This window comes from Colobus angolensis, unplaced genomic scaffold, assembly GCF_000951035.1.
Source record: "Colobus angolensis palliatus isolate OR3802 unplaced genomic scaffold, Cang.pa_1.0 Scaffold81, whole genome shotgun sequence".
Taxonomy (NCBI): domain Eukaryota; kingdom Metazoa; phylum Chordata; class Mammalia; order Primates; family Cercopithecidae; genus Colobus; species Colobus angolensis.
The window spans coordinates 10,915,678-10,938,318 of record NW_012121932.1 but is presented as its reverse complement, the minus strand read 5'-3'; the positions used below and the strand labels follow the sequence as shown (position 1 = coordinate 10,938,318).

General features: G+C 40.9%; 1 protein-coding gene across 1 annotated transcript; it reads right to left on the bottom strand.

Moving 5' to 3' along the window:
- Positions 1-16,624: 16,624 nt before the first annotated feature.
- CCDC185 (coiled-coil domain containing 185) lies at positions 16,625-18,712 on the bottom strand. Its single transcript, XM_011929492.1, has one exon. It carries the CDS (start codon positions 18,613-18,615, stop codon positions 16,744-16,746), a length of 1,872 nt encoding a protein of 623 aa, XP_011784882.1. The 5' UTR covers positions 18,616-18,712; the 3' UTR covers positions 16,625-16,743.
- Positions 18,713-22,641: the final 3,929 nt, after the last annotated feature.

The following is a 22,641-nucleotide window of genomic DNA, read 5'->3' as shown; positions in this document are numbered from 1 at the left end:
GTGGTGGAATCGCAGCTCACTGCAACCTCTGTATCCCAGGTTCAAGTGATTCTCTTGCCTCAGCCTCCTGAATAGCTGGGACTACAGGTGCATGCCAGGAAGCACGGGTACTTTTTTTGTATTTTTAGTAAAGAGGGGGTTTCACCTTTTTGTCCAGTCTAGTCTCGAAGCCCTAGTCTCAAGTGATCCACCCACCTCAGCCTCCCAAAGTGCTGGGATCACAGGCATGAGCCACCACACCTGGCCTCCTTTCTTTTTCCTTCCTGATTTTAAAAGCCTTCGCTGTTTTATCACTAAAAATAATGTTTACTGTAGGTTTTTGATAGATTCCCTTTATCAGATTAAGGAAATCTCTTTTTAATCTGAGCTAGTTAATTAAAAATAAATGAATAGATATTTTGAATTTTGTCAGATGTGTTTTCTCCATCTATTGAAAAACAATATTGTTTCATTCTTTTAATATGCTAATGTGGTGAGTGATAATTACGGTTTTCCTGAAGTTAAGCCTTATATTCTTGGAACAAACCCAGCTTAGTCCTGATGTACAGTATTTTTTTTTTTTCATAAACTACAGGATGCATTTTGCTGATATTTGTGTAGGATTATTGCCTGTATATTCATGAATGAAGTTTTCCTATCACTTTTCTTTGTTGGATTTTTTGATTTTTTGTATCAAAGTACAGTGCACTCATATAAAAAGTTGGAGAGCATTCTTTTTCTTTTTTTTAACTTTTTTTTGGGTGGGGGGCAGGTTCTGGCTCTGACGCCCAGGCTGGAGTGCAGTGGGAGCATTCTCGGCTCATTGCAACCTCTGCTGCCTGGGCCCAAGCAATCCTCCCACCTCAGCCTTCTGAGCAGCTAAGATTACAGGTGCCTACCATTATGCCTGGCTAATTTGTGTATTTTTTGTAGAGACAGTCTCACTATGTTGCCCAGGCTGGTCTCAAGTTCCTGAGCTCAAGCAATCTACTTGTCTCGGCCTCCCAAAGTGCTGGGATTACAGGTGTGAGCCACTGTATTCTCAAAGAGTTTGCATAAGATTAGATGATATACTCTGTGAATGGTTGGTAGAACTTACCTGTAAAATCATCTGTGCCCAGTGATTCTCTTTGTGGGAAAATTAGACAATCAATTCACTTGTTTTAATGGTTATGAGCTATTTGGACTTCGAATTTTTTTTTTTGAGTTGGTTATTTTTAAAAGAATGTGTGTTTCTTCTAAGCTTCTGCTTCTTTATGCATTTTTTTGGATATAGTTTTTAATAGTACACTATTATCTTTATAGTCTCTGCTGGATCTCTCTGTATATCCCTCTTTATTTTTAACATTGTGAATCTCTTTTTTCTCCTTCCTTCCTTCCTTCCTTTCTTCTCTTTCTTTCTTCCTTCCTTTCTTTCTCTCTCTCTCTCTTTCCTTCCTTCCTTCCTTCCTTCCTTCCTTCCTTCCTTCCTTCCTTCCTTCCTTCCTTCCTTCCTTCCTTCCTTCCTTCCTTCCTTCCTTCCTTCCTTCTTTCTCTCTCTCTCTCTCTCTTGACAAGGCCTCACTCTGTCACCCAGGCTGGAATGCAGTGGGGCAAACATAGCTCACTGCGGCCACGACCTCACAAGCTCAAACAGTCCTCCTGCCTCAGCCTTCTGAGTAGCTGAGATTACAGCCATGAGCCACCACACACAGCTAATTTAAAAAAAAAATCTTTTTTTCAACTTTAAGTTCAAGGGTACATGTGCAAGATGTGCAGGTTTGTTACATAGGTAAACATGTGCCCAAACTCGTTTTGAACTCCTGGGCTCAAGCAGTCTCAGCCTCCCAAAGTGCTGAGACTGTAGGCATAAGCCACCATGCCCAGCTACAAGCCACTAGATTCCTAATAGAGAGCGCCATGAAGAATAATATTGATAACACTGATTAAAAACCATAGCTGTCTAACAATTCTGTTAGAAGTTTAGTCATTTTATTTGTGTTGCCAAATAACCAATTTTTGGTTTTGTTAATCAACTTTGTCATACCTTTGCTTTCTATTTTATGAATGCCTGTATTTATAGTTATCTTTCTTTTACTTTCTTGTATGTATTCTGTTGTTCTTTTTCTAATTTCTTAAGTCGGTTGCTTAGCTCATTAATTTTTAGCTTTTCTTCTCTTATGTTAATAAGCATTTGAGTCTCTACATTTCTCTTGTATTAACTTTTTCGCTGCATGCCGTAAGCCTTGGTATATGGTATTTTTATTATTGTCCTGTTCTAAATACTTTAAAATTTCTATTAATGATGTTTTAATCCACAGAGCATTTTAAAATGAGATTTTAAAATTCTAACCTTATGTTTTTGAGTTCCAATTTAACTGCATTGTCATTAGATAACTTTATCTATAGGACACTGAATATTTGAAAATCTTGATACTTCTCTTATGGCCTATCCCATGGTCAATTTTTGTAAATTTTTTTTTTTTTTTTTTTTTTTTGAGATGGGGTTTTGCTCTTTTTGCCCAGGCTGGAGTGCAATGGCATAATCTCGGTGCACCGCAACCTCCGCCTCCCAGGTTCAAGCAATTCTCCTGCCTCAGCCTCCCGAGTAGCTGGGATTACAGGCATGCGCCACCATGCCTGGCTAATTTTGTATTTTTAGTAGAGACGGGGTTTCTCCATGTTGGTCAGGCTGGTCTTGAACTCCCGATGTCAGGTGATCCACCTGCCTCAGCCTCCCAAAGTGCTGGGATTATAGGCGTGAGCCACCGCACCTAGCAAATATTTCATTGTTATATGGACTTTACATATGTCCAATAAACCGAGCTTGCCGATTTTTTATATTTTGACTTTTTTGTTTATCAATAAATAAAAGAGGTGTCTTTGAACATCTCTCACTCTGATGATGAGTTTAATTCCTCTATGTGTTCTATTCATTTTGCGTTACATATATGTAAGATTTTCTAGAATTGCTTCATCTTCCAGCTCAATCATTTTGTTATTATACAATAGTCTTCTCTGTCTATATAACGCTTTCTCTATTAAAGTCTTTATTCCCTGACAGCAGAAAGCTTTCTTTTGGTTATATTTGTTTCATGTATATTTTACTTCCAACATTTCCTTTTCCTTATGTTTAAATGTGTCCTTTGTGAATAGCGTAACTGAATTTCAAAAATATCTAGTGTGACAATATTGGTCTATTATGTGATGAATTTAGTCTTTTACATTCATTGTGGTGACTGATGCATCTGTATTCCTTTGTCTATTTGTTACTTTTTGCATCTTATTTATTCCATTTTTACTATGCCTATTTTCTTCTTCTTGACTATTAAAACTTTGAATTTTGGTTGCTTTCTTATTCCATTTTTTCTTCTACTTGTCTGGAAGTTATGCTATATTCTATTTCTGTTATTTTGTGGCTTCCCTCGAAATTTTACCATGCAAATCTACTAAACTCTAACATTAGAATCTCAACCCTCCTATCAAACCATTTAATAATTTCTTTTTCTTTTTTTATTTCAACTGCTTTAGGGGTACAAGAGGATTTTGGTTACATGGATGAATTGTATAATAGTGACGTCTGGGGTTTTAGTGTGCCTGTCACTCAAGTAGTGTACATTGTACTCAGTGAGTAATTTTTTATCTCTCATGCCTCACCCACCCTCCTCACTTTTGAGTCTCCTGTGTCCATAATACCATTCTGAACGCCTCTGCATACCCATAGCTTAGCTCCCACTTATATGTGAGTAGAGGCCACTCAATCTTATTTCTTCTTCCAACTTTCATTCTATTGTTTGTATTTTGATTTTGTCCTTTAAACATTTGTATTTCCATAAATTAGATGTGGAAATTAGATATCATTTTTATAGACAATGTTTGTTAATATTTATTTATTTATTTATTTATTTTATTTGTATTTCCATAAATTAGATGTGGAAATTAGATATCATTTTTATAGACAATGTTTGTTAATATTTATTTATTTATTTATTTTGCAGGATCATTTTTTTTTCTTTCCAGAGTGCATTTTATAAATGTTTCTTTGGTTTGGGTCTGCTAGTAGTAAATTCTGTTTCTGTTTCTCTGAAAATGTTTTTATTTTACTCTCATGAGTGAAGATATTTTTGCTGGGTGGACAATTCTAGGATGTTATTTTCTCTTGGCACTTAGAAGGTATTATTTCACTGTCTCTTGGCTTTGGTTTTTGCTGTTGAGAAAGTTGCTGCCAGTCTAACCATCATTCCTTTGTAGGTGATACATTTTCTTTTTAAAATGCCTTTAAGAGATTCTGTTTGTTTTTGGTGTTCAGCATGCTACTTTCAATGTGCCTACAGTTGGATTTACTGTCTTTGTATTTTCTAGAGACTGTCATAATGCTTACTGTGTCAATGTACTCATTTTTCATCAGTTCTAGAAAGAAATCTTTTAATTTGTTCTCTCTCCCATTTTCTCTATTCCTTCCTCCTGGACCCTGATTTGCTATTGAAACTTCTTATTTTATCTTCTGCATCTCTTAACATCTCTTTCACATTTTATATATTGTTTCTCTGTGCTGTATTCTGGGAAATTTCTATGGACCTATCTTCAAGTTCTCTAATTCTCTCTTCAGCTGTGTTTAGTATGCTATTTACTGCCACCCTTTGTGGTTTTTGAAATAGCAAAACAAAACTATATTTTTTGTTTCCAAGAGTTATATTTCTTTTTCAAATATGAATAGTCATATATGCCATTCCCTTCTGCTTGCCCATTTTTATGATTATATTTTTTCTTAAACAATTTATATGTGGTTTTTCTCTCTTCTGATTCTGATAATTCTAATATTTAAAGTCTGCATGGGTTTTAATTTTTTATTTCTATTGATTATCACTCATTACAATTTGTTTATTTGTGTGAATGATCTTTGTGAACTCATATTTGACTCATCTTAATCTGTGGAAAACTTGAGAGCTTAAATTGAGGATGCTTGCCTCAAGAGTGGATTTGTGTTTGCTTCTGTCAGGAGCCAGGGACACAATTACCCTGGACAAATGTCATCTCCTTTCAAGGTCTCCAGTCTAAACTGGGAATCTCAGAGTGAGCTTATCCTTTTTGCTATATTGTTGTTTGTCCTCAGAGAAGGAATTCTGCCTTTATGTGTACAGACTGTGTGTGTGTGAGTGTGTGTGTGTGTGAAGTCCCTGTGGAAGTTTTCCTTACTTCCAAAATCCTAGCAATGCTAATAAATTATATTTTAGGAAGCAGATAGCGGTTTGAAAGCAGGAGGGCCCTCAAGACAGCGAATCCCTCACACTGTGGGAAGTAGAGGTTTGGGCCTGTTTTTGCATTAAATGGAGAGGGAGTATGAAAATCCAAGGAAACATGGAAACATTTTATTGCCATTAAAGCCACCCCAAATAAATGTTAGTTATTGTTTGTGGCACATAGTTTCCTACATCTCATCTTATGATTGTTCTCATGCTCTCTTGTGTGTACAAAGCTGTCCAATAACATCCTTGCCAATTCTACCCCATTCTGGTAACAGTCCCCATGACCCAATTTGCACACTAGACCAAGTATAATGCTGTAAGTTATAATACTATAATGGACACAGGTACAAGGAAAGGGCTTGTGACCAAAGCTTGCCCCATTCAAGTCTTCTTCTGGAATTCTCCATATCAGAGGCAAAGAAGTCTGTCTTCTTGCATTGCAAATGGGATGCACGTAAGCCTGAGGTTTTTGGTGGCCATCTTCCATGCCACATGGAGACTGTCCATCTTTAGCCTTGATTAACACATGGGTCTATTTCTGAGCTGAGACTGTAAGGAAGGTATTTTAAAAATGATTATAAAGAAGGAGGGTTAGTCACTAACAGTACATACATTCAGAGGGCTACAGGAGGGCTCCCTTACTGTGCAACAATTGGGACCTAAACCTTCTGCCCCTTTGCCACCTTCAAGTCAGTAAAAGAGATATGACTTTTAGCAAGTGCCATCATCCACACAGTGCAAGTGACAATTAGGCCAATGCAGAAAATAAGACTTAGAACCTTTTGGAGTGGCTCACTCTTTTTTGAGAATTAGCTCACTTCTACTTAAACCATAAAAATATAAACTTGCCAGTGAATCTGACTTCCTCGTTCCTTTGAGTTAGAATATCTGCAACATCAAAGTGAAACAATAACTCCTTCTGAAGCACAGGAAAATTAGTTGGAAACAGAACTATTCTGGTTTCAAGTGCTATTAGAAGGGAAATGGGTCTAGTTATAACTAGACATAGAATTGGAAAATACCCAGAACTTTCTGACTTCTGAAAAAGGCAAGATCAATTGGCAAGTGTTTGATGTTTCAAAAATAATTTTTAAAAGCCTATTATTGAAAGACTCTTGGATTATGTAAGACATACAAAAAGGAGAAGAATGCAGCTCCAGATAATTTTAATGACATTCCAGACCTAGGAAGGAAGGATTAATGCCTGAGAACACTCAGTTGGGTCAGCATTTCCCCCCAACCAATGCAGAACTGCTGCTTTAGGATTAGGATGGAGGGAGAACATTAACAAAGGCTGTTCCAATGTAGATTAATTCAGTTATACAGTCAGGGGAGAAGCACCTACATCCCCTAACGTCACAAGTAACTTCTTTTTGTTATTTTTTGTTATTTTATTTATTCATTTTTTTGAGACAGAGTCTTGCTCTGTGACTCAGGCTGGAGTGCAGTGGTGCCATCTCGGCTCACCACAACCCCGCCTCCCGGGTTCAAGCAATTCTACTGCCTCAGCCCCCTAAGTAGCTGGGATTACAGGCATGTGCCACCATGCCCGGCTAATTCAAGTAACTTCTTCTTCTGTTTTTTTTTTTTTGGAAACAGAGTCTTGCTCTGTCGCCCAGGCTGGAGTGCAGTGGCCAGATCTCAGCTCATTGCAAGCTCCGCCTCCCGGGTTTATGCCATTCTCCTGCCTCAGCCTCCCGAGTAGCCGGCACTACAGGCGCCCGCCACCTCGCCCGGCTAGTTTTTTTGGTTTTTTTTGTTTGTTTGTTTGTTTGTTTTTGAGACGGAGTCTCGCTCTGTCGCCCAGGCTGGGGTGCAGTGACCGGATCTCAGCTCACTGCAAGCTCCGCCTCCCGGGTTTATGCCATTCTCCTGCCTCAGCCTCCCGAGTAGCTGGGACTACAGGCGCCCGCCAACACGCTCGGCTAGTTTTTTGTATTTTAGTAGAGACGGTGTTTCACCGTGTTAGCCAGGATGGTCTCGATCTCCTGACCTCGTGATCAGCCCGTCTTGGCCTCCCAAAGTGCTGGGATTACAGGCTTGAGCCACCGCGCCCGGCCTCAGGTAACTTCTTTAAAAATTCTGAGGTCTGTAAGTTTAAATGCAACCAAGATAACTGTCAGTCTTGAAATTTCTACCATAAAAAACATATATATTTTAATATTTGACAAGAGTTAGGTTAATTTGCCATTCATTCCTCCCAAATTCTGAGTGCACTTGCAATTCAGATTTTTTAAAATAAAAATTTGTGTCCGGCACTAGACTCAAGAAAAAATTACATAATAAAAACCAACATGGAATTCTTATCATGTGTTAGGCACTGTTCTAAATTCCTTACATGTATTAATTCGTTTAATCATCACAACCCTGTGAGTTATATACAGCACTTTCTGCCCTTTAGTTGGAAAAAGAAACTGATGCATGGACGGGTTAAGAACCTTGCTCAAAGTGACTGATTAGTTAAGGAATGAATCTTGGATTTTAACGTGAGCAGTGTGGCTTCAGAGCTTGTGTTTTAACCATTGTGTCCTACTTCCTTTTAATTGTTGAAAGGCCACATAATGTATGAAGATTGCAATGGGAGTCAGAAAAACCTGAGGCTCAAATTCCAGCTCTGTCATTTACTAGCAGGAGCATATCAGAAATCTTGCTCAACCTCACTGCTAAGCCTTAGTTCCTTATCTGTGAAATACTGTAATATGTATGCCACAGAGAGGTTACGAAATTAAAGGAGATAAACGAATGTAAAAGAGCCTAGTATGTGTCAAGTGCCTGGCGTATAGGAGACCTTTGATAAGGTTTGCCTATAAGAGGGTAGGATGTTTTGATCTCATAGCTTTGATCTGATATGTACTTAAATACAAATGTTTAAGTCAGAAAACCAAGGCTATTACATTTTCATTGAGCATTGATAGAATATTTTTCAACCACAAATCCCTTTAAGCCAACTGAATTCTGTGATCAGTTTTTTTAATGGTATAGTCTCTGCTTCCAATTTTTTAATTTTTGTTTTCAATTTACAAAAACTTCTTTGGGTTAAGATCAATTGCACTTCTTTATTAGTGTTTTTGGCAATATCAAATGTGACCAATTATAGCCTCTGTCATTGTGGGCTTTCCTTTGTGGCAATTATTTCTTCCAGGTTCAACTTTCCCAGGTTGAATTCCGCATATGAAAGTGTTATAAAAACTTTGGTTCCATCATTCAATTTTAGTGTATCACAAATGTTACTATTTGCAGTTTTAGCCATCACTGAGTTTACTTTGTGCTAATAAATTTCTACCAAACCTAGTTTTTCTGGTGTCAACTTTTGAGATTGTTATTGTTGACAACAAAATGTTATTTCTTTCTGCCATTTTCCCCAAGCAATATACAATGTGCAGTTTTAGTAATGTCAGTTTTATTTGGTTTTCATAAACTTTTTATTTTGAGATAATTATGGTTTCACATGCAGTTTTAGGAAATAATACAGAGATCCTACATGCCTGTTAACCTGGTTTCTCCCAATGATAGCATCTTGTAAACTACAATACAATATCACATCTAAGATATTGACGTTGATAAAGTTAACATGCAAAACATTTCCAACACCAGAAGGATCCCTCATGTTTTGATTTTATAACCACACCCACTTTTCTCCATTTCCACTCATTTATAATCCCTGAAACCCACTAATCTGTTCTCTGCAATTTTGTTATTTCAATAATGCCATATAACTAGAATCACACATTATGTAACTTTTTGGGATTGACTTTTTTTTTCCTCCTCAGCATAATTCTCTGGAGATTTATCTAAGCTATTGGATGAATCACTATTTGGGGCCAGGTGGGGTGGCTCACACCTGTAATCCCAGCACTTTGGGAGGCCGAGGTGGGCGGATCACCTGAGGTCAGGAGTTCGAGACCAGCCTGGCAAACACGGCAAAACCCCATCCCTACCAAAAATACAAAAATTAGCCTGGCATGGTGGTGGGAGTCTGTAATCCCAGCTACTTGGGTGGCTGAGGCAGGAGAATTGCTTGAACCCGGGAGGCAGAGGTTGCAGTGAGCCGAGCCCGCACCATTGCACTCCAGCCTTGGCAACAAGAGCGAAACTCTGTCAAAAAAAAAAAAAAAAGTTGGTTTCTTTTTATTGCTGAGTGGTATTCCATGGTCTGGATGTACTACAGTTTGTTTAACCTTCAACAATTGAAGGACACCTAGGTTAACCCTGTTTTTGGCTATTACAAATAAAGCTGTTATATATATTTACGTACAGGTTTTTGTGAGAATGTAAGTCTTAATTTCTCTGGGATAAATGCTCACAAGTCCTATCACTGGGTTGTATGGTAGTTAAATCTTTAGTTTTTGAAGAAACTGCTATACTGTTTCCCAGCGTGGCTGTACCACTTTACATTCCCATCAGCAATGCATGAGTGATCCAGTTTCTCTGCATTCTTGTCAGCAATTGGTGTTGTCACTATTTCTTATTTTAGCCGTTCTGACAGGTGAATAGTGATATTACACTGTGGTTTTAATTTGCATTTTCCCACACTGCAGCTTGTCATTTTATCCTTTTAACAGAGTCTTTCACGGAGTAAACATTTTTAATTCTCATAAAGTCCGATTTATCAGGTTTTTTTAAATCGATTGAACTTTGTGTGTCAAGTTTAAGAACTTTTTGCCTAACCCTGGATCCTGAAGATGTTCTCGTATTTTTTTCTAAAAGTTTTGTGGTACTACAATTTACATTTAAGTCCATGATCCATTTTGAGTTCATTTTTGTATAAGATATGAGACTTCCCCTGTGCTTCCCCCCACCTCAGAGATATCCACTTGTTCCAGCATCATTTGTTGAACAGGTTATCTCTCTCCAACAAATTGCTTTTGCATCTTTGTTGAAAATTAATCAGACACATTTACATGGGTCTATTTCTGGTTTCTCTTTTATGTTCCTCTGATATATGTGTCCCTTTACCAGTACCACACAGTCTTGATTATGGTAGCTATAGAAAAAGTCATAAAATTCCTCCCACTTTTCTTTTTCAAAATTGTTTTAACTATACTAGTTCCTCTGCTTTTCCAGATATATGTTAGAAGAATCTTCTATATTTATAAAAATCTGGCTGGGATTTTGATAGAAATTGCAATAAATCTGTGTGTTAGTTTGGGGGAAATTGACATGTTTATTATGTTGATCTTCTATATGTAGTCTTCTGATCTACGAACAGTGTGTTTCTCCATTTATTAAGGTCTTTTATTTCTTTCAGCAGCATTTTATCATTTTCAGCAGACAAGACTTATATATATATATATATATTTTTTTTTTAGGTTTACATCTAGGTATTTCTTTTTTTTAGTGATTGCAAATGGTATTGTATTTTAAAATTTTGGCAACATATGTTCATTGATAATACATGTAAATACTATTGATTTTTAAAATGTTGATCTTGTATCTTTCTACCTTGCTGAACTCATTCATTCTAGAAGGTTTATGTAGATGCCTTAACATTTTCTACATAAGCCATCCTATTATTTGCAAATGCGGTAGTTTTATTTCTTTCTTATTAATATGTATGGGTTTTATTTCCTTTTCTTGCCTTCCAGCCCTATGTTGAACAAGAGTGGTGAGTATCAAAGTCCTTGCCTTGTTTATAATTTTTCGGGGAAAGCATTCAGGCTTTCACTATTAGGTATGATGTTTGCTGCAGGTTTTTGTTTTGTTTTCTTTTTCTTTTCTTTTCTTTTTTTCTTTTGTAGATACTCTTTATCAAGCTAAGAAAGTTTCCTTCTATTCTTACTTTTCTGAAAGTATTATCCATGAATGGGTGCGGTGTTCTATCATATGCTTTTTCTGCATCAATTGATATGTTCATGTGATTTTTCTTTTTTAGCTTGTTAATATCGTGGCTTATTAATATGATGATTGATTTTAGAATATTGAATTTGGAATCTAAATTGAATTCTTGGAATCAACTCCACTTGATTGTGGCATATAATTCTTTTTGTATATTGTTGAATGCAATTTGCTAATGTTTTACTAGGGATTTCATGTTTATATTCATGAAGGACATTAATTTGTAGTTTTTGTTTATTTCATTCATTCTTTGCCTGGCTTGGAATTAGGGTAATACTAGCTTCCTGAAATGAATTGGAAAGTGCTCTTGGGCTAGAGATTTTTGGAGGGAGTTTTTAAATTGTGAATTTAATTTTATTAATAGTTGTGGGAATATTCAATGATCTATTTCATATTGGGTGAGTTGTGGTAATTTGTGTTTGGTCCATTCACATAAGTTGTCAAATTTATGTGTGTAAAGTTGTTCATGGTATTTCCTTATTATCCTTTTGATATCTGCAGGGTCGGTAGTGATATACCTGTTTTGCTCATTGTATTGGTAATTTGTGTCATCCTTTTCTTCTTCATCAGTTTTTCTAGAGGGTTGTCAATTTTATTGAACTTTTCAAAGAACCAGATCTTTGTTTCACCAATTTTCTCTATTGTTTTTTATTTTTGCTTTGTTTTCTGCTCTTTATTATTTTCTTTCTTCTGCTTGCCTTGGGCTTATTTTGCTCAAGGTTCTTAAGTGGAAGAACCTTGATTGCTTTGAGACCTTTCCTCTTTTCTAAAGTATGCACTTAATGCTATCAATTTCCCTCACAACACTGATTTAGTTGTGTCTCATGAATTTGACATTTTATTTTTCATTCGGTTCAATGTGAATTTTTTATTTTCCTTGAGACTTCCAGTTTGATTTATGGATTACTTAGAAGTGTTTAATTTCCAAGCACTAGATGTTTTCTTCTTTTGTTATTTATTTATAATTTTGATTCTATTGTGGTTGGAGAACACATTTTGTATGATTTCAGTTTTTAAAAATGTGTTGAGCTTGTTTCATGGCCCAGGATATGTTCTATCTTTGTATATGCTCCATGGCCTGGAAAAAAATGCATATTCTACTGTTGTTTGAGTCTTCTGTAAATGTTGATTAGATCTTGTTAGTTGATAGTGGTTTTGTATTCTTCTGCATCCTTGCTGATTTTCTGCTTATTGAAATCTTCAGTTATAATTGTGGATTTATCTATTTGTATTTCCAGTTCTATTAGTTATTTTTTCTTTTATTGATTTAATTTTTTTTGAAATGGGGTCTCACTCTGCCACCCAGGCTGGATTGCAGTGGCATGATCTTGCCTCACTTTGTGATCTCTGCCTCTCAGACTCAAGTGATCCTCCCACGTCAGCCTCCTGAGTAGCTGGAACCACAGGCACATGCCAGCATGCCCAGCTACAGTTCTATTAGTTTTTGCTTCACATGTTTTGTAGCTCTGTTGTTGGATACATGTCTAGAATTGCTATGTCTTCTTGGTGGATTGACCCTATTATACATTTATAGTGTTCCTGTCTGTTTCTGGTAATTTTCTTTGCTCTGAAGTATACTTTATTTAATTTTAATATAATCACTCTTTTGCAAATATTCTCTCAGTTTATGGCTTATTTTCTCACTCTCTTGATCAATAATTTCTTTGTCTTTAGTTGTAGAAGTTTATGTTGTATCTTATGGATTTCTATGGGTTTATCCTTTTAGAGTTTCGTACTTTATCACATTTGAAAAGTTTTCAGCCATTGTTTCCTTGAGTACTTTTCCAGCCTTCTCCTTATTGTACCTTTCTCCTGGATTCCCATACCATGAATGTTAGATCTTTTGTTATAGTCACATAGGCCCATAAGACTCTACTCATTATTTTCCCCAATACATTTTGTTTCTCTGTTTGGGTAACTTTTATTGTTCTGTCTTCCAGTTCATGGATTCTCTCCTTTTTTCCTTTATTCAGTTGTTGAGTCCATCCACTGAGCTTTTGATTTTTGTTATTGTATTTGCCAGTTCTAAAATTTTCATTTCAGTGTTCTTTATACTTCTTTTTTATTTGCTGAGACTTTCTATCTATTTGCAGAAATTTTCTTTTTTGTTTGTTTCAATGTGTTCACAATTGCTTGTTGAGACATTTTTATTATGGTGGCTTTAAATTCTTTTTAAGGTAAGTCTAACATTTGTTCTCATGTTGGCATCTATTGATTATCTTTTCATTCAGTTTGAGATATCCTTGATTCTTGGTATAAAGTGTGATTCTCAGTTGAAACCTAGACATCTTGAGTATTATAAGACTAGAATTTATTTAAACCTTCTGTTTTATCTGGCTTCCTTTGACACCACTCCAGAAGAGAAAGGGGACCACTGCCTTATTGCTACCGGCTGGGGACAGAAAACCTCCATTGTCACCTGAGGTGTGTGTGTGTGTGCACTTTCATTACTGCTGGTGGGGGTGGGAGTCTTGGCTTCCCTTCAGGCCTCTACCGATACCTCCCTGGCTGGGAGGTGTAGGAATGCTTCATTACTTCTTCCTATGTGGCCTTTACAGGGTGGCAGGGGTTGGGGGCCAAAAAAGGGGTATTTAACCTTGTTCCTGCTCGATGCTGATAGAAGTCCTAATTCCACTCATCTTCCTTTGACACCATCTAGCGTGGAGTTGTGGAGAGATGCCTGGGGAGGCAGTGGTTGAAAGTCTGGGCTCTCCTGTGGTCTCTGCTGGCATTGCTAGGGCAGGAAGAGGGAACTCCTTGTTTCAGTTTGTGAGGGTAAAAGTCTAGGTTCCTCCCTCAGTCTTTGCTGGCATGAGTAAGGGTGGAGTTTGTTGGAGTAAAGTGGTTATTGTCTGAATTATTTTTCTTGTTAGACTGCCCTTTGTTGGTCCTTTGACTGGAAAGAGCTGATTTGTGTTGGGGCTTTTTTGTCTGCACTTGGTGTCTTGGGGTTATTCCTTTCTTTGGCTCCTGGTCTGGGATATATGAGGCAAAAAAAAAAAAAAAAAAAAAAAAATCCCAGGAAATTTACCACTGTGTGGCTCCTTGGGTCCTGAGGTCCCTAGCTGGTCTGTCATCTCTCCACCTTTCAGTGTTCTCATGTTTGTTTTATATATGATGTTGAGGGCTTTTGATTGTACTTAAGGGAAAAATAAGAAAAAGTAAGTCTACTCCATTTCTGTTAAATTCATTTTGTATAGATTAGTTCTACCAGTAATATCCAGAATGAATTGGAAAAAATATAAGTCTGTATTTATTTCTTGGAGCAAAAAGCAAAGAACATTCGGGAAAAACGCATGGGTTATGGAGGTGAAGTCAAAACATCCTGTTTTATGGCCTTTATTTTGACTATGTATTGACCACCATGTTAAGTACAGTTTAAAGAAGTCTAAGACAATGATCCTGGCTTCAAGTAGCATGTAGGTTAGTTAGGAAGCCAAGATGTGGATTGCAAAATAGTTATGCCATACAAGCAGTAACTGCTAAGTACTCCATGGGCCATGCAGTTTGTCAGTGAAGAGTGATGTCAAGATGGCACAGCCAGGGAAGAGAGAGAATGTGAACTAAGCGGCGAAAACCCAGGCATGGATATGGTGGAAGGGAGCAGCTGAAGAAAAGGCACCAAAGTAAGGAGAATGGAACTGACACAGGTGCAAGGTCAGGGTTATTAACCAAAACACCCCGCAGTGTTTAACTATAGGGTATGTATCAGGTTCTGGGCACTGTCCTGAACACCTTACGTGGAGTAGTTTTTATCGTCCTTTGCAACCTGCCTTTGAAGTGCGAATTATTTTTCATTTTACAAACAAGAAAACAGGCTCAAAAAGGTAAGTTCTCCAGCTTCACACAACTGTATCAAGAGGAAGAGCTAGGATTCATAACAAAGTCTGTCTGAAATGTCTTAAGCATTACTCTTGAATACTTGGGTTGCACATGGCATTTGGCTTGAACAGAGGATTAACTTGGGCAAGGGTAAGAGAATAAGGTTGGAAACTAGGGAAGATATGTGAGCCCTTCCATTTTGAGCAAGGCAGCTGTCCCTGAACATTTTTGAGGAGAAGAATAAGGGTCCTACCGTAGGCCTCTTTGGGGATACCAGGCAGAAGTGATCTGGGGCAAGGGAAGAAAATGGAATGGGGAAAAGGGCCTGGTTTCCATGATAAGAGCCAAGAAAGTGGACCTCAAACTGACCTTTGCACAAAATCCTTTGTCAGGTTACCTTTAATGTTGTTTTAGAATTACTAATAAGATATAAATCTCCCAATGGAGCTTATTCTATTTCTCTCTCTCTAATACAAATGTGACACTAGGGGCTTTTTAAAGAAAACATTAGAGAGTTCAATAAAGACTCTGAGATATGATGGGTTAATTTCTATTTAACTTTTGGCTCCTTATTTTTAAAATGTCATATTACTGAGTCATGCTTAGTCATTGACTCAGGGCCTGGTTAGGTTAATTAGACACAATGTGGGTAGACAGAATGACATCATATACCTCCTTCAAAAGAGACAGAGGAGAAATAGAGGAGAAGAGAAGGATTCCAGTAGAATTTTATTCTGTAAGACTGGATAGGACTGACCAAAAAAAAGAAGCAGACCAAATAGGTTCCAACGAGCTCTTAGAAGATGTATTAGTCTGTTTTCACGCTGTTGATAAACACATACCCAAGAGTGGGTAATTTATACAGAAAGAGAGATTTAATGGACTTATTCCATGTGGCTAGGGAGGCCTTACAATCATGGTGGAAGGTGAAAGACAAGAGAGAATGAGAATCAAGTGAAAAGGGTTTCCCCTATTGAAACAATCAGATCTCTTTAGACTTATTCACTATCATCAGAACAGTATGGGGGAAACCCCCACCCCCATGATTCAATTATCACCCAAGGCCTCTCCTACAACACGTGGGAATTATGGGAGCTATATAGCTCAAGATAAGATTTGGGTGGGGACACAGCCAAACTATATCAGATGGCGTGGCTGTGGTGGAGCAGCCAAGAAATAGTGCTGATGGAATTATAAATACTTCCTATCCATACAGGGAGGGAAGGCCAAAGAAGTTCATAATCAGATAAGAACTATAGAGTGCCATTTTCAAAAATGTTTCACAGAACGTCGATTCCATAAAATTATCTGAGAAAAAAATGGGGTGAGGGGCGTTAAACATTAAGTTTCTTTACTGCATATCTTTAAAATTTTAAAGTGCATTATGAACTCCCAAGAGAGGATATCGTATGCAGGGTTCCCAAATCTACTCGTTCACAGGAATCCTCCCACTTCACCCTTTTTAAAATTTCTTTTTGTCTTGGAGATTTCTTATGATGGATACTTTATACTTCACCCTTTCATAAGTTCTGGGACAGGAAAAGACTTAAGACATGTCACAGAACTGTATCCCTAACTATAGATTTTTCTCTGGTGTCTCTAAAATGTGCCTGTTGTGTGTTTCTCAGATTACTTGAGAGCTAAATGAATATTTTGTATTCAAATCGAAATTCACAAAGCCAAGTCATTTTCATAGAAATTCCCAAAATTTTCTCCCCGACCCTCTAAACTATCCAAGTGAATCAATAAACCAGTTCATGAGAGGAAATTGCAGCTATTTTATATGCTTTTTTAAAATCAATGTTCAATTATAATCAGATTACAAAAGGAATCACATTGCCACATCTTCTGGCTGGCGCTGTAAGTCAGGCGTCCTTGGTTCTCAGTAATCCCTGTTCTGCTGACAGGCACGAAGCTGGGCCTCTAGTACTATCTGATCAAGGGAGCTGTTGGGAGGCGCTCTCTCCTCTCTCCTGGAGGCCTGAGGGAGCTTCTGGAACTCCTGGAAGTTTGGGTCTTTCCCTTGGGTAATGTGCTGCACCCTCTGCTCCTTTTTCTTAATGGCCTCCTTGATGCCCTCAATGTGGCACTTTTCCTCCTTTTCGGCTTTCAGTTTCAGGATGTGGTGGTTTTTCTCCCTCAGGTGGTTGAGCTCCCGGAGGTGCTGCACCTTGTCCCTAGTGGTCTTGTGCACGTGATTCCTGGCCTGTCGGATCTTCTCATCTGCCAGCTCCACCAGAATCCTTTTGCGCATCTTCCTCTGCTCCTCTGACTCCTCTGCACGCCACCTGGCCTGCTGCAACTGCTCTTCCTCCTTCTGGGCCTTCTCCCTCAGCTCGCGGTGCCGCTCCTTCATCAGGCCCTGGTGTATCTCTTGGGACCGCTGGAAACTTTGTTCCAGGGACAGCTGCCTAAGGAGCTCCTCAGCCTTGGCCTGGCAGTCCATGAGGACCTTCCGGGCCTGGTAATTGATGAGAGAGCTCAGGTTGGTGTCCTGGACCTTCTTCTGTCCCTCCACGGCATGCAGATGCCTCTTGCGACAGGCCTCCACCAGCCTCCTCTGTAGCTGCAGGGTGTGTTGCTCCCGGAGGTTCCGTAGCATCTTCTCCTGCTCCCGCAGGCGCCGCACCTGGCACTGCTTTCGGTGCTCTGCCTGGGCGCGCGCCTTCTCCAGCTTCTCCTGGCGCGGGCTTTCCTGGTCCTCTGTTTGCTTCTTCCACCGGCTTTCCCCCATGGGCACGTTCTTCCTCTGGCTGTCCCACCGCCGGCAGCGCTGCTCAGGGCTTTGGAGGGTCTTGCGCTGCTCCTTCTCCTGCCACTGCTCCTGGCTCTGCTGCAGCAGCAGCCGGCGTTCCCGCTCCAGGGTCATCTGGACCTTCTGATCCGAGCGCTTCAACTCCTCCCAGGCCTCAGCCGCCTGCTGCTGCAGCTCCCGCATCCTCTGGGCCTTCTTGAGACGGGTCAACACGAGGGCTACAATCTGCTGGTCCTGGGAGGACACCACTGCCTCTTCCAGCTTGCTCTTCAGGACCTGGGTGTGGGGGCTCCGCATCTCTTTGCTGGAGGCCGAGGGCTGAGAGTCCCGGCTGGCTAATGACTCAATCTGGTCGCTGCTGTCTCTCTTTTGGGCGCACACGCAGGCTGAGTGCCTCCTGAACTTTTGGGAGGGCACAGAAGACCGCTCTGAGGGAACTGAGGAAGGGGACCAGCGACCTAGATGTCTGCCGAGCGGCACTGCCCACTGGTCTCCACCCTGTGCCTTTTCTACCCTGAATGTGCCACTCAGGGGAGTGCCAGCTCCTCTGGAGTAAGGAGGGGGCGAGTCTCCCTGGGCCAGTGGGTAATGCGGGCATGGCTGTGGCCGCTGGGGTGGCAGCTGGGTCTGCGGCTGCCAAGCCGGGCGGGGCTTGGTTCCTGTCTCTCCCCAGGCATCTTCCAGGCGCCTGCTGCGGAGCCCGTGTTTCCTGGAGCGATCCAGGGGCCTGCGGGCCACATCGCTCAGGCTTCGGCTGCCCCGCGGTGAGTCTGAGCACCCGCGCCTGCGAGGCTGCGGCTTGAACGAACAGTGCGGGTGCAGCCAGCACGCCCCAGCTTCACTCTCCGCACCCGTAGTCTCGGCCCGGGAGCACGCGGGGGAGTCGGCTCCGGACCTCTGCCCGCCCAGCCGCTGCGTGGACTCTTGCTCTCCGCCGGGCCGCTGGGGTTCCCAGAGGTCCCGGTAGGGCGGCTGGGAGAAGTGGCTGAAGCCTGCCATCCCTCCCTCTGGGCACGCGCAGAGTCTGCGCAAGGGGTCTGAGACCTCCAGAGGACGCTGCAGACACCCGCCCCGCCCCCCGGTCCCGAAGTCGGGGTCGCCTGTGACGCTCCCGCCACTTCACAATGCGCCTGGCAGCTGGGTCCCCGGTCTTCAGCCCTTGCCTGGCGCCGCCCACCCCAGCTTTGCTAGCACCCGGAGCACCTGGAATGGGAAGGACAGGAGGCTGGGGACGGGGGTGGTGGTGGTCGGGTGGGGGAGAAAGGGGTTGCAGGTTGGAGGAGGGAATATGTAGGAAATCAGGATGACATTTAAAGATGAGGGTGCATAGTGTCCCCCCACCAGTGTTTCAGGGAGAAATTGGAACTCACATTTGCACACAAACAGCAGGATTTTAAGAGAGCCCGGGTGAAGGCGTCACCCTCAGAATAAAAGGGGTGGGGAGAAGGGCCGAGGTAAAGTTTCAGGGAGATACCCTCAGCTGCAGAATCACCGTCCTGCACGTGTGTACCTCCGCAACATGGTCAAATAGAGCGGCTGTGGACGCACATTAATACGCGACACCATCCATTTGCCATTTTAAATTAGCAAGCCCAAATTATGCTTTAATGTTAACTTTTTAAGATTTTTTAGAAAAGGAAGAAGACGACTCTATTTTCTAATATGGTAATTACTGCTTTTGTCAAAATATGAATGCTGCATGCCCATTTCTGAAATAGCATCAGTGAACACCATGTTGAAATCACATTTTTCCCCCTTTTCCTCGAATTTTGTGGGATTCTTGTTCCTTGTTGAGGCACCCTTGGCTAATGGGAAAAGCACTGGATCTGGTAGAGAAAAAGAATTTGAATCTCCTCTACCACTCTTCATTCATGGGCTCTTGGGCAAATTCCTTAAGTTTCCACGACCTCCAGTTCCAGCAAGATGGAGTGGGAAGCCGGGCCTCATCATACCAGCGTTGCAGGACTGTTGTGAGGGTCAGATGAAATGACACATCCAGAGGTTGGCACCAGAATACATTCAATAAATATCATTTTGGTGCCATGCTAAGCGTCAGTTAAAAGTTTTAAGAATTGGGTTGGGTGGTGGTTCATGCCTGTAATCGTAGCATGTGGGGAAGGCAAGGCAGGAGGATCCCTTGAGCCCAGGGCTTAGACCAGTCTGGGCAACATAGAGAGACTCTGCCTCTATATAAACATTTTAAATATTAGCTAAACATGTGTGTGCATTTGTAGTCCCAGCTATTCTGGAGGCTGAGGTGGAAGGATTGCTTGAGTCCAGGAATATGAGGCTGCCGTGAGCCATGATTATGTCACTGCACCCCAGTGTGGGCAACAGAGTGAGACTTTGTCTCAAAAACAAAGTGTTAAGACTTAAAGTAATATATGAATTTACAAATATTTCTGCAGATTTCTAGCTTAAGGAAATAATGCAATTAATGTAATCTTAAAATAGTTTAAGTAAAGGATAGAGTGCTAGAAAGGGGTGACTCTAAGCTCTGTCATGTTCACACCATACTGTGGATCCTGGCTAAGTCACTTCCCTTCTCTGGGGTTGCTATGGTCTGAAGGTTTGTATTTCCCCCAAATTCATAAGTTAAAATTCTAATCCTTAAGGTGATAGTTTTAGGAGGTGGGACCTTTGGGAGGTGATTAGGTCATACAGGTGGAGCCCTCATCAGTGGGATTAGTGCCCTTATAAAAGGAGTCCCAGAGAACTCCTTCATCCCTTCTGTCATGTGAGGACACAGTGGAAAGGTGGCCATCTCTGAACCAGGGAGAGGATCCTCACCAGACACCAAATCTGATGTCTTGATCTTGGGCTTCTTAGCCTTCAAAATGGTGAGAAATAAATTTCATTCATTTATATGCCACCAGATCTGTGGCATTTTATTAATAGCATCCGGAAGAGACTAAGGCAGGGTTGCAATGAGGAAACAGTTCTGGATAGCATTCTCCAAGTATGACCATTCCTTAAAGAAGAAAAATGAGTATTTACCCACACCAATCCTCTTCATTCACGTCTCCTTGAAGCATCACAGCAACCCCAGCTAGGAAGGACCAATAGCCTTGATAATATTTTCCACTGGACAAATCTAAGACTTGGCCATATTAACTGATTTCCCCAGAGTCACTTGGTCAATGGCAGGAGTTTTGACTTCAGATTTACTTCTCTTTCCATGATAGCGTGCTGCCTGCCTCTCGGGGAATGCACTACAAATTGAGCCATGCTTTTAGGAAAACTATGATCTGATGTACAGCAGAAGGTCATGGACACCATGTCCTTGAAGCCATGTGGTAGCAACCTTAACTACAGTGGAAGGAGCCACTCTGCCTGGTTAGGATCTCACCAGCATGTCTATAGCTGGGGATAAGAAGTTTTCTACCCTAGATTTTATTGGCACCATTTGTATCCTGTTAAATAAATTATTTTATGTGAATATAGCCCTTACTAGATGGTAATTTCAAAAGTAAACCAAATTTGAATGGAATCATTTAACTTTTGAAGTTAGGAAATACTTTTACATGTATTGAGTTGTGCTGTTAGCTGAGTGTCATATCTCTCTGTTGAAGCTTTGTAAAACATTTTGCAGGGACAGGTGTGGCTCTGGTCAATACCCAGGCTACTCCCACAGAGCACTGTTATGTGGGTGAAAGTATACCCACCTGAAAACCAGGAGACCTGCCACCAGCCAGTTCTGCTACCAGCTGAGTCACCTGAGCAGTCATTTCACCTATGTCTTGGTTTCCTCATCCCTGTAAAGTCTCTTTCAGTCCCAAATGCAGCTGGAGAAAGGGTTCAATCTAGTAAATGCTTCAGCCTTTGTTCTGTAAAGCAAAAACGAGTTAATCCGTGAAAAACGCTTACAGCAGTGTCTGTCTGCATGAGGTAGCTGCCTTATAAATATTAGCCATTAGAATAATCATTATCATTATGCCAAGAGCACTAAAACCATGGCAGTGTAGAGCTGAATTTAAAGACTTAGTTTGGAATGGAGCCAGAATGAGAACCCAAGGGCTCAGATTTCCAGTTTGGGGCTCTTTGACTTCTTGCTTCCTCTGAAGGTTCTCAGGATTCCTCAGGGAATTGTGTATGGCTCACTCACCTCTGCTGACAATGGAATAAAGGACAGCGTCTTCACTTCATAATGTCACACAAATTTATTGATAACCTGGGCCAGGATTAAAAAGATGATATTGCTAAGAGAAACAGTTCTAGGTAGCAGATGTTGTAAGTGGTTAAATAGTTCACCTTAACAGAGTTCCCAGGGGACAGTGCGGGTGTGCTCTGTCCAAATTGTTTATAAGAGAGGGCTACATACAGGATGATACTGGGGTGAAACCTGGAAGGACGATTAGGATCGTCGAGACAGGAATGAGCAGGAAGACACCAGGCCGAGGAAGCTGCTTGGGCTGCAGTGTGGAGCCTCAAATGCCTGGCACATTGGGGTCATGTGTGATTTGTGTAGCAGGGGCATGGGCAGTGTATGCGAGTGAAGTGGCAGGTGATGAAGCCAGAAAGGTGGGCTGGGCCAGATTGTGTAGGGCCTGCTATGCCAAGCCAGGAAGCATAGATGTCCTCCCACTGGGCTGCAGCATCCCAGCTGTGTCCAGAAGCACTCCAAGATTCCCCCAGAGCTGCACTGGGCCCAGAGGGGCAGGGCTGGAGGACTTTAGGGCAGGCTCTGAGGCCTCTGTCCTTGCTTTACCCAGGGCAGCTTAGACTTTATCTGTTTTATATCTTGGGGCTCCTTGTAACACTTCACTGAAAAAATTTGGGGTTCTCCTGTTTCAATCCTTTTTTATGAGAGTTGAAATCCACTGTATAGATCACAGCAAGGAGTCAAGAAAAGTCTTGAAACCAGGAAAGTAACCCAATGGGATCTAGATTTTAGAAAGCTCATCCTGGCAGCAGCGTGCATGATCAATTAGTAGGCTGGTTCAGCAGTCTGGGTGGGCAAGAAGGAAACGTAAACCAGGGCAATAGCCAGGGGACAGGAAAGGATGGATTGGAGGAACAGGTCAG

Excerpts from the sequence above, each read along its gene's own strand:
- CCDC185 (XM_011929492.1), bottom strand. The coding sequence starts at position 18,615 with ATGGCAGGCTTCAGCCACTTCTCCCAGCCGCCCTACCGGGACCTCTGG.